Source organism: Hakea prostrata, chromosome 6 (genome assembly GCF_041222555.1).
Source record: "Hakea prostrata isolate BN-2017 chromosome 6, UWA_Hpros_2, whole genome shotgun sequence".
NCBI lineage: Eukaryota > Viridiplantae > Streptophyta > Magnoliopsida > Proteales > Proteaceae > Hakea > Hakea prostrata.
The window spans coordinates 36814904-36826036 of NC_142605.1; the positions used below are offsets into that span (position 1 = coordinate 36814904).

The 11133-nt window shown below is 37.8% G+C and overlaps 2 protein-coding genes across 4 annotated transcripts; one reads left to right on the forward strand and one right to left on the reverse strand.

Moving 5' to 3' along the window:
• The first annotated feature begins 1920 nt into the window (after window positions 1-1920).
• LOC149013800 (uncharacterized) lies at window positions 1921-7182 on the forward strand. 3 transcript variants are annotated; one of them, XM_089157983.1, is made up of 8 exons: window positions 1921-2091; window positions 2519-2586; window positions 2680-2702; window positions 2800-2892; window positions 3079-3190; window positions 5094-5243; window positions 5972-6035; window positions 6772-7182. In XM_089157983.1, exons 3-8 carry the CDS (start codon window positions 2680-2682, stop codon window positions 6954-6956), a joined length of 627 nt encoding a protein of 208 aa, XP_089014109.1. In that variant the 5' UTR covers window positions 1921-2091; window positions 2519-2586; the 3' UTR covers window positions 6957-7182. The 3 variants fall into 3 exon arrangements, with proteins under 3 accessions (XP_089014109.1, XP_089014110.1, XP_089014108.1); XM_089157984.1 differs by having other exon boundaries at window positions 2566-2586; XM_089157982.1 differs by lacking the exon at window positions 2519-2586 and having other exon boundaries at window positions 1922-2091.
• A 195-nt stretch (window positions 7183-7377) lies between these two features.
• On the reverse strand, window positions 7378-10625 carry LOC149013801 (calmodulin-binding receptor-like cytoplasmic kinase 2). Its single transcript, XM_089157981.1, has 6 exons — window positions 10320-10625; window positions 9639-9865; window positions 9358-9526; window positions 9154-9243; window positions 8741-9042; window positions 7378-8579 (listed from the first exon to the last, which is right to left on the reverse strand). Exons 1-6 carry the CDS (start codon window positions 10546-10548, stop codon window positions 8307-8309), a joined length of 1290 nt encoding a protein of 429 aa, XP_089014107.1. The 5' UTR covers window positions 10549-10625; the 3' UTR covers window positions 7378-8306.
• Window positions 10626-11133: the final 508 nt, after the last annotated feature.

The following is an 11133-nucleotide window of genomic DNA, read 5'->3' on the forward strand; positions in this document are numbered from 1 at the left end:
AATGTCACCATATTACCCTAAATTTGTTCAATTAAAAAAACTCTTGCATGATCATATTATCACTTTATGGTCAATATGGTTATATTAACAAATTAATTTGACTTTAATTAGGTGTGAATGGCTCTTTATAAGTTTTTTATTTTAGAGGGGTGCGTCATGTTTTCAATGAAAACAATGGAGCCTTATATAAATTTTTTTTTACAAATATTATCTAGGATTTTGAATAAATTTAAGTGAGAATAAAATTGTAAAAGCAAATTTGAAACTAAATGTGGAGGGCGCTTTGTAAGGTTTTGATTTTGAAGAAGTGTGTCGAGTTCCCAATGAAAACGAAGGGATTGATGTAAAATATTCATATACATAGAAGGATAAATCAACCTCACTCCACCTACTCTAAGAAGTAATGCTTTGCTCCATTCACTGTACTGTTTACCGATCTACATAAAGGGTCAAATGCTGTTCTGTCGATCATAGAGATCACTGTATACCATTTTACATTTTTGTAATCTAGAAATCATGAGAGTTGCTAATTAAATGAGAACCATCAAGAGCCCACAAGGATTTGGTGAACTTTGCTTCTGTTCATCATTGATGTTAGGTAGTTTCTGGGTTACAGGTTACATTTAGTTCCATCATTCCAACGGTTAAAATAATGACCTCTGTCGAAAGTGAATATATTTTACAGAAAATGGAAATAATTTCTTTCACCTGAGACATGCAAAATTGTGAGGCATTGTTGGAAAACTTTGATCCTGTGAATGGTATGGTGAGACAACATCGTTTTGAATTCGAAAAGTAAAATGATGGATTCTGATTCTCTCTTTTTATCTTTTCATCCAGGTCGAACCACTAGATAGATCAATGCAGGTCAACTGACCAATCCCTTCTTTGAGTCCAAATCATTTATTTATTAGGGTAGCTTCTATGGTTCTTTTACATTTTTTCATCACACAATAAGGTTGGAATTCGTGTGGAGTCATTGTGAGTTTCACCTTTGATTCATTTTCTCAACATTCAACTATTGAATTCACCTCTATTACCTCCTCCGCTTCTCGTCAGGGAGATTAGTGTCCTCCACCACACTTTTGAACCACACATCTTAAGAATATTGAAAAAAATAATAATAATAATTCAGCAGTGAACTTCTGTGGGTCCCACGTGGTTTTCGCCTCCTATTGTGTGGTTATAAAATGTTAGGGCAGTATATTGTTCTCTCGTGACGTTGGGCTGATCTGAACTTTATTATGCAGTAAAGAAATGTGAAGAGATAACAATCCCACTCATAGCCATTTGCCTTCTTGCAAATGCCATCATCATCATGGCTACAATCGATGGATTTCTCATATTCTGGGGGATTTAAGCCGATCGATTTGAATGTGAATCATCTCCCCTCTGTGCTCCCCTAAATGACTTTACAATCACAAACTATAGGAAACCCACAAGTAAAAAATAAGAAAATATATTTTTAAAAAGAACCCGTCATCCAAATCATGTGGCCCTATAATTTGTGTCAATACCCATTGGGGAGCCCAGACTCGGGGGAAAACGTTCTGACTCCCGATTTTGTCCGCTTTCGATGGACTCGGCTGGGCCCCTTGCAGAGTCATTATACCAACTTTACTGTTCTAACGTTTGATGTCGCATTCCGATTTGAGAACCAATCCGATTCCTTATGTCAATTTTCAAACTCTCTCTCTCTCTCTCCACAATTAGAACATTTCTCCTACTTACTTTTGGTTGGCATATCACGTATGTTCCCAAGTAGCACGCCCCAACGGTCCAGATGCAACGTGAATGGCCATCTATAATTCAATAAATCATTTGTTGAATCCAACGGCTCATATTTCTTTAAGCGTAGGAGTATTGTACACCTAGGGCGTACTGGAACATTGACCTTCACCAGTTTTTCAGTTTATGGCATTTACTGTAAGAGAGAAGAAACACTAAACTGGAGGAAGAGAAGATGAGGATCTCTACCCTTCCTTAGTTCCATTTTCTCTCTTCTTCTTTCTTCCGACGAACGGACTGTGCCTTGTCGTCGTCACTCCCCCTGCTTTTCTATCAATATCTGAAACTGAACGAAGCTAAGCGGTAAGTTTCCAGTCACAACCTCTTACAAAATTCTTGCATTCTTCTCAAAATTCTTGTTCTTATGAATCGTTAGGTTTCCATTTCTTTCTTGTGAAATCAACATGTATTATGATAATTTTCATTACCTGTTTCGACCATTTCGAATAAAATTTTCATTATTTTGGTGATTCTTCAATGTTTCAAATGTGTTTTCCATACCTTGTGATTTCTCTTTTGTATTTTTTGCAACTTATATGCTTTAAGTCTCTGAATTTTAGTTTAATTTATTATCCTTTTTTTCTAAGTTTTCAGTTTAGGTTAGAGACCGAAATTTCGTTTCCTTCTCTCTTTTTCTCTTATTTGAATCTTAGTTATTCTTTTTACCCCAAAAAAGGAGAAAAAAAAAATAAAAATCTGTATTTGTTCTGTTGCATTGTGCTGTCGCCAGAACCTTACGCTTTGTGGAAACTAAATTCAGTCGTTGCTCATTTTTAGGCTGCAAAATCCTGTTTTTCTGTAAGAGTTTTATCCTTCTCACGTTGAGTTTGAATCTCATGTTGATACTATGGCGTTTGGATACTAATTCATTAGTCCTTGTTTTTCTTCTAGATGTCCTACTCAAGAGCAGGAAGGTAGTCATTCTACACTGAAGTTACAGTTTTTGCCACTTGAATTGCAATGATTGGTACATAACAGAAGCTAATAATTATTTGGTAATTGTGATCTCAGGTCTCCATCCCCCTCTCACACCAGGTCTCCCCCCAGGGGTCGCCGGTCGAGATCACGGTCAAGGTCAAGATCAAGGGAAAGGAGTCGCTCTAGGTACATCTACCAGTTTGCTGAGACTTATCTGTTCTGCATATTCACTCATAGCTTTCTTACTGCTCTAGATTCTTATTCGGCATTTATGTTTATGTTCATTGTTTCTGAATTTCTGTTCTTTTCAATATATTTTTTTTAGTTATCACAGCTTGGATTTTGTTATGTTTGTGCCAATATTGGTGGCAGGAGCCGAGATTCTGAAGATGCAGGCAATCCAGGAAACAACTTATATGTAACGGGGTTATCAACAAGGGTCACTACCAGTGATCTTGAGAAATATTTTAACCGTGAAGGAAAGGTTTGGGCTTTCCTGTTGTAGTTCCCTGTCTTATCTTTAAGCATGCTTTCAGGTTAGGATTCTTTGTGTGATTGGTCTTCAATTTTCAGTTTCTTGTTGATGATGCATTGCAAGTGACATTATGTAGGTCTACTTAATTATTGGTGTCTTAGATGACACCTCATAACAGTAATTACACTCTATGAAACACTTGCACTGGAAACGGCTGAGAAATTTCCAATCTACGAGAATAATATAGGGTGGAAGTTCAGAAAGCAGATGCTGAAGAAGCGACTCTCCCAAAATACAATACACATGAAGGTAGGTATTGCCAGTTGCAACCAAATGCATGTTCCAATGTGACATCCTAAGTTTTATTATGTTTATAATAGTGAGAAGCTAGGATTTGGTGCAAAAGAAGAGTTGATTAATTTGCATTGCCTATGAAACTTCTGCAACTTATGTGAGATTTTTTTTTCTTCCTGTAGAAACCTTGTTGATTAAGCTTTGTGCGATGTTTATTAAGTCATTCATGAAAGATTCGAAACAGATTAAAAAAATGTTTTTTTTTTATCTCTTAGATTGTTATATGCCTTTTCTATAAATTAGAGATCTTTGTCATGGCAAGACAGTTTTTGTGGACGTGGATGACGACTTGTGGGTAAAACGAGTTAAATTCTTAAACCGAGTATTGCTGCCAGTTGGTGCTGATTTGCCTCACAAAACCTCACTAGTTAAACTGCTTGGGTATCTGTTTTGTTAAACCCATAATTCATGAACATATCTGAGGAGCAATGAATACTGCCAAATAATAAAACAGCATTTCCATAAAAAAAAATGTAGGGGTTTAAGGCTGCGTACATATGATGCACTGGTTGCACCCTTTGTTTAAGGGATATTGCCAAAATGTTTAATTCTTTTCTCATGGATCTAGATTTCAACAATCCATGTTATCTTGTTCAAAGCATGGCTTTTTTCTTTGAAGCTGTTGGTTCCATTAAGTTTCTTAATCTGACAAGGCTCTTAATTCTTTTTATGGAACTTGATGAATGGCTTGTGCTGAGATTTCATCTGTCAAAATTTGATCATACCATCACTGCCTTGGAAGTTTCTGTAACCCAGCCTGAGGTGCCTTTTTATTAACTTTTTTTGGTAACAGGGAAGGAACAACAGTATTCATTCCAAGTGGCCATTGAATTAAAATTTGGGAAATGCTGATTTGCATTTTCTAATTTAGTGCTTGCAATTTGTATTATTTTTAAGGGATTACTATTAGTTTTGCCCTTCAATTAGACGCTCTCTTGATACTTCAGAGCTTTTTGCTGTTAAAGTTTTTGTTGATAAATCCATATGCAGGGTTTATTCAGTTCATTGACTGGTGGTCATTGGATTTGGTACTCTTCTCTACTGGTTCACCTATTATAGTTCATAGCCCTACCATAGTTTCTACAATCTAAACACTGTAGACTGCCATCAATATGCTGACTTTGGAAAGGTTGGTAAAAGCACTATGATAACTTTGTTGGACATTGGGCTGCTAATGTATTCCCCATTTTACTCCTCAGATGCTTTTCAAACCTGCTGAATGGAGAATCAGTTGATCTGAAGTTTTAGATTTCAAGCCTGCTGAATGGAGAATCAGTAGATCTGGTGTTTTAAGATTGCCTAACTAGTAATTAAGTTTGTGGCATGTCTGTTCATGCAACTTTAAGTTTGAACTTTGCTGTTCAGAAAACAACTAGTTTGGTTCCAATTTTCTAGTCCCACAGTCCTCAGGTTATAGGAAAATCTGTCATCTGAATGGTTGCTTGAGTAACTTTTGTCAACCCTAGTAGCTGAAAAGCAATCATATTTGATTATATTTTCTGAGATTAGTTGTTGCAAGATCTCAAAAAAAAATTTTATTTTTAATTTTTTTCTGCAGGTCTTGGAGTGCCATCTGGTTTCTGATCCTCGTACTAGGGAATCTCGAGGGTTTGCATTTGTGACCATGGAAACCATTGAGGATGCAGACCGCTGTATCAAACATCTAAACCAGTCTGTGCTTGAAGGTCGAGTAATCACTGTCCAAAAGGTAACAACTTGTCATAGGTGGCAACGAATAATTTCATAGGATGTGATTTGAATAGTCTTACATGATACTCTTGTACTTCTATATCTTCAGAAATGTTGCCTGATAGCTTTTTGTAGCAAGTCTGGGCTGTGTAGCTCTGTTGAACTCCCAATCTGAGCTCTAAACCTTGAACCTTCCCCTGCTTGACATGAGCTCTGCATCAACATCTCAAACTCGTGATTTAATCCGACTATTTACCAGAGGGTTGTATGTTTCTTAGTTAATAGTATCATCTGATTTCATTTTCATCCCCCCTTCCTCTCCTAGTAGTTTCTTGTCAACATCTATAGAAACCTTAGGGAAACAGTAAACTAGATTTTTATGCATCAATTCTTCTTGGTCTTCTTTCATGTTCTTGTATTTTGGTGAAGGTGAATACTGTACTAGTCAAATTTAGAGACTAAATAGGTTGTATGCCTGAAATACAATACCCAACATAGCATTTCCATTTCAAAATGCCAGGAATCGACCTTGAATTGATGAGAACGACCTGGAGTTCATTTAGACTGTCTGCACTTTTCATCAGTATCATCATTCTGGGGGGGAATGTCTGCTCTTCCTAAGAAATTCGGAGTACTTTCTGCCTACTAGTAACATGATGATCGTGCTATGATTTCTTTCAAAACAAAAAGTAGCAACATTTTTTCATTATTTTGGTTTTACCTTCTGTATTATGCATGTATATGCAGGCAAAGAGGAAGCGTGGAAGGACACCAACACCGGGCCAATACCAGGGTTCGAAGGACAGAAGAGGTAGGTGCAAGTTTCATGTGTTTGATGGCCTGTGAACCAATCCAAGCTTGGAAGGAGACTTGTGAAAGGACAGTTCCCTTTGAACACCTATGGATTAGCATGCATTATGCCTCTACCACTAGGTTAATGCATGTTATTTATTTATGGTATACCTGGGCCTCCTTATTTGGCTCTGATATGCTACATTCACATTTAGGATTTAGCCCATGTTATGGTGTTTTTGTGCCTGATAAGATAGGCTGGGCCTTGGTTCATTTATGACTAGCTGTCAAAGCAGATCCAAGCAGTGCGGATTGAAGTTCACCTTAACTCTTGGAATTGATTTCCACTATGGAAGCCAAACTCTTTAGAGTGATTTGCCTTTTAGCATTTCTGGTCTAGTATTTGGTATCACAAGGAGGATAATTTATAGATGAGGTGAAATCTAGGGTTTCAGAAGGATGCTCCCCATCCTCATCCATATGTTTGACCAAAATGCAGATGAAGGGGACAGTGTATCATTATAAAGTCCCATGGTTGCATTAGCTTTGTCCTGATCCTGTACAGGGGTAGTCGAGGGATGGTCCATCCTCTCTCTTTATATTTTTTATTTTATTTTTATACCAATACCAATAATAGATACATGTTGGATATGTGCTGTTTGTTACACAATCCCTTTGCCAGCCTAATTGTTCACTTAAAGTTCCTTGAATGACTTTCTACTTTGCCTATTTTTCATGGGGCCATTATCTTGCAGGACGTGGACGTAGACGGTCTCGTAGCTATTCTCCACATAGACGCCAAGATAGAGATCATTGGAGGGATCGTAGAGAAAGATCTCGCTCTCCATATGGGAGGAGGGGTGAAGAATGTGACTCATACAAGAGGCGCAGAGACCATTCCTTATCAACTGTTAGTGAGGGCAATGCTAGAACAGGTTAATCTTATTCTTGAGTTTGACACTCCAGACCACCCATTTCTTTCTCTGTTTTGTAACATTGGAGTCAATTATTGTTGCCACGCTGAATCTCTGTAGTATCTATACTTGTATTTCTCTTTGGGCTTTGTTTGTTTCCATGTAAAAAAATTGGAAAAGAATTTTCCTGTAAAATAGCACTTCAAGTCTTCTACTGTCTGTTTTTACATAAAATTGAAAAAAAAAAAAAAACAAAATCTGATCATAAGAGAGGGAAAAAAATTGAGAGTTAAATCTTCATGTTAAATACCATTTATAGGGAAAATTCAAGGTAGCTTCCTTGCAAACTTTACATGAACCCGTTCTTTCATAAGCTAAGATTTTCAATTGTTTAGGTAGTGACAGGGTATTTCTCCCATTGTGGTAGGTAGATTTTTATTTATTTATTTGTTTATTTTTCGGTGGTGTAGGTTGCTTTGTGTCATTGTTTATTCTCACATCGTCTAGAAAGTGAAAACAGTGGGTAAAGGTCTTCACAAAAGCAAAAGATTCCCAATGCGGAAGTTTTCTCCTTCAAAAAATACAAACTTCTCAAACACGCACCCGACAAGCAGGTAAGAAATATCTGAAGAATGAAACCTTTATACACTTTTACCATACCAAAGAACATAATCTTACAGAAGAACTGATGATCTTTAATATCAAAGACAATTTGTGAACAGAATGCAATATACAACAGTGGGATACAAAGTTGACAGAAGAAATAATACATGTCTCATGCGATAGCTTGAATGCCTAAGTTGTGATCTAACATTACTCCTATGGAGATGCAAAAAGCTGCATTTCCTATCTATACATCTGTACTATATATGATGGTTTCAATGGAGGGATCTTACATAAAGACCTGAATGCAGAATCAGTTTACAAATTTTTTTTTTTTTTTTTTTGGTAAGAAGTTTACCGATGAATTGAGAAGACATACTCACTTGAGACAAGTTTTGTTTGTATTCATGGTTCTTTCACAAGTGTTCCCCAACCAAAGTTGCAGACTTTGGGGATAGACAAAGGTGGCAGAAACATTCCCAGACTTAAAAGAATGATTACTTAAAAGTCCCACAACTCTCTCTAGGTAAGAGAGAGAGAGAGAGAGAGAGACAACAAATCCTCCTTAACTAAGTATACACAGACACCGACAGATTAAACACTAGAAGAGAAATGTGGCAGTGGCACCCAAACCCAATCCTTTTTGAACAAATCTGCTTGGTTGAAGCTACAGAATGCCTGGTTTTCAAGAGGCTGATGCGATTCCACCCAAGTTAAATTGCCATTACTCGTTGAAAGTACTAACACAGGGTTCAAAAAGCTCTGGATTTCATTCAAATTAACTCTTCTTTGCTTGATGAACTTACGTGGGAACGAGAGGAGATTGAATGGTTATATTCTGGTACAGATAGCTCTCTGTAGTCCTTACGGATGCTCCACAAAATTTCCGCACACCTCCTCATAGTTGGCCGACTCTGTCTGGTTGGAGCCAGGCATTGTAAGGCAAGCTCCATAATCTTTTCAAGTGCAAGATTAGTTGCAGCAGTTCTTTCTATTGTTGGATCCAATGCCAGAATCATATCTCCATCTGTAAACTTCTTAATTGCCTGAATTTCACTAATTCAATCAGTTCATATTGATTTATGGGTTTACATTTGCAATGGCAAATAGAATCTGAAAATCTTAAAGAATGACAACCACACACACCCACACGGATACAGATGATAGGAATCATGGATAAATCATTAGTTACAGTGAGAAAGTATACCCATCTGGGAGTAATCCGCTCGCTAAGCTCCCTCTTTGCTTCGATTGGGCGTCTTCCTGTCATGAGTTCCACCAGCAGCACCCCAAATGAGTAGACATCACTCTTTTCTGTGAGCTGATAAGTCCTCAGGTATTCAGGGTCCAAGTAGCCAGCAGTTCCCTTCACCTGGGTAGATACATGAGTTGCGTCTGTATCAACGTCCACACCCAAGCGAGCAAACCCAAAGTCGGCCACCTTGGCCCGAAAGTTTTCGGTGAGCAGGATATTAGAAGACTTGATATCTCTATGGATAATTGGGTGATCTGATTGTGACCAAAAAAGACATCATATGCAAGCTGATCTCTATCTGTGTGTCTGAACAAATGTAACTAGAATAAGGAGAAATAAACAAGGATTGCTTACAAGACTATTACCTGCATACATATGGAGATAAGTAACTGCATGAGCCACATCAATGGCAACATCTAATCGAGCAGCAAAGTCTAGAGTTTTGCCATTCACCCCTGCACAATGCTTCTCAAAGTCAAAATGTGAAATACCCCCTTAAGCATTGAAAGTGAAACTAAAGCAGCTGAGGTGCAAAATAAAGAACAAGAAAAAGAAAAACCAGCACTAACCATCCAAGTGTTGTCTGAGGGTACCATTGGGAACATATTCAACTACTACAATCCTTTCTTCTCCATGCTCCAAATATCCGAAGAACCTGACCAGATTCAAATGCTCTACCCGTGCTAATGTTTGGATCTCACTTTGGAACTCCACACTTGAATGCTTATCATAAACACTCTGCAAAGAGCCAAAGACAAGAAAATAGTCCCATTTCGCTCAATCTAATTCAATTTCAAAACCACTTTCAAAAATTCAAGATTTCACTTGCAATAAATTATGCTTTTCCAACCTTCTTCGCTCGTTTAACAGCAACAAAGGTACCATCTTGAAGCTTTCCCTTGTAAACAGTCCCATAACCACCTTGTCCAATCTTCAGGGAAGGGGAGAAATCCTTGGTAGCTTTGTAAATCTCCGGCAAAGAGAATTTAACACCCCCAGGTTCCGTCGCTTGGGTCGAATTATAGGATTTGCCATAGATCCCAAGGCTGGAACGACGTCTTTTTTCGCTACTAGCAACTAAAGAAAAATTAAAACAGTAAGCCAAACGTTCTAATCTATCTTGATAAGCCAAAAGTTTTAATCTATCACTATCCTGATAAGCCAACAGTTCTAATCTATCTTGATTTTTCATAATTTTGCATTGACCAATAAATTGTAAGTAACAGTAACCAATTTACAGGAAAAGGAAGATGCCCAGTTGCCCACAAGTCCTCAGTGTTCAGAGTTTGGTTTCAGATCATTAAAAAAAATCCATGTTAAGAGAGATTCTGAGCTTGACCCAGAAGAATTGGGGCATCAGATCTTCCAAAAAGAGAACAGGAAAATAAAGATGAGGAGAATCCAGATAAAGGAAACGTGAATATCCCCCAACCCCCACTAAGAAAGAAAACGGGAGAAAAAACTGAGTTTGTTTGGAACTCCCATAGGTTTTGAAGGTGTAAATGCGAATAGAAAGAACAAAGTAAATTACCAGAAGGATCTTTAGACGATGTCGGTTCTGGTGGACTAAAGCATGAACTGAAGACTTCAGCTACCGATTTGACGGCATTCGCCAACGGATTTCTGCCTGAAGAGGAATTCTTAACAGAAGAGAAATCGGAATAAGGAGAACTTCCAGAGAATTCCGATGCAGTTCTCCGGCTTTCCCCGAACAGAGAGCTCTTCTTGCTGGCCCGCGAAGAAGCCGGACTTCCCACCATGTCTGAAATGGCGGCGGAGGCTCTGGCTAACGCTTGAGCAAGACAATAAACAAAAATCGACTCATTCCATTCGTATTTGGCCGGTTTGAAGTTGTCTAAAATAAAAAATACGCCCTCAGAGTTTTTCATTATCCGATGCCAGTGGCAAGCTTCAGGTCGAATGTTTGAAAAAGTCAAACACTTTTAGTCAACACGTGGGAACGTTCATTTTTTTTTTTTTTTTTTGGTGACTCCAGATCTTCTTCTCCACTAGCTTTGAACCTTGGTCTCAAAGTTCGATAAAAAGTATCTCAACTATTGAGAAGCGAAGAACATAGGTGATGTCTCTCACAATTGATTGCACCTCAATAGAGCCATGGCCCATTGCATAGCAGATAAGATACTAAACATTCCCCAACCAATTTGACTGAAGCTATAATCGATTCAAATAAATTATATAGGATGTTGTAGTTGGGACCATTATGTTGTTCATTTCTGACAAAGAAATGGACCATTCATTTTCTTGTAGATAAGTGACATGTGCCCCCAAATTGCCTCAAAAGGTTGAGGTTCATTTGTAAATCACATCATTTAAAAGGTTGATAT

Bases quoted from the DNA above. Each gene is read 5' to 3' on its own strand.
- LOC149013800 (XM_089157983.1), top strand. From the start codon at position 2,680: ATGTCCTACTCAAGAGCAGGAAG. The intron at 2,893-3,078 runs GTACATCTACCA...TATTGGTGGCAG, and splicing joins AGGGAAAGGAGTCGCTCTAG to GAGCCGAGATTCTGAAGATG. The intron at 3,191-5,093 runs GTTTGGGCTTTC...TTTTTTCTGCAG, and splicing joins ATTTTAACCGTGAAGGAAAG to GTCTTGGAGTGCCATCTGGT.
- LOC149013801 (XM_089157981.1), bottom strand. From the start codon at position 10,548: ATGGTGGGAAGTCCGGCTTCTTCGCGGGCCAGCAAGAAGAGCTCTCTG. The intron at 9,866-10,319 runs GTAATTTACTTT...ATTTTTCTTTAG, and splicing joins ATCGTCTAAAGATCCTTCTG to TTGCTAGTAGCGAAAAAAGA. The intron at 8,580-8,740 runs GTATACTTTCTC...AGTGAAATTCAG, and splicing joins AGCGGATTACTCCCAGATGG to GCAATTAAGAAGTTTACAGA.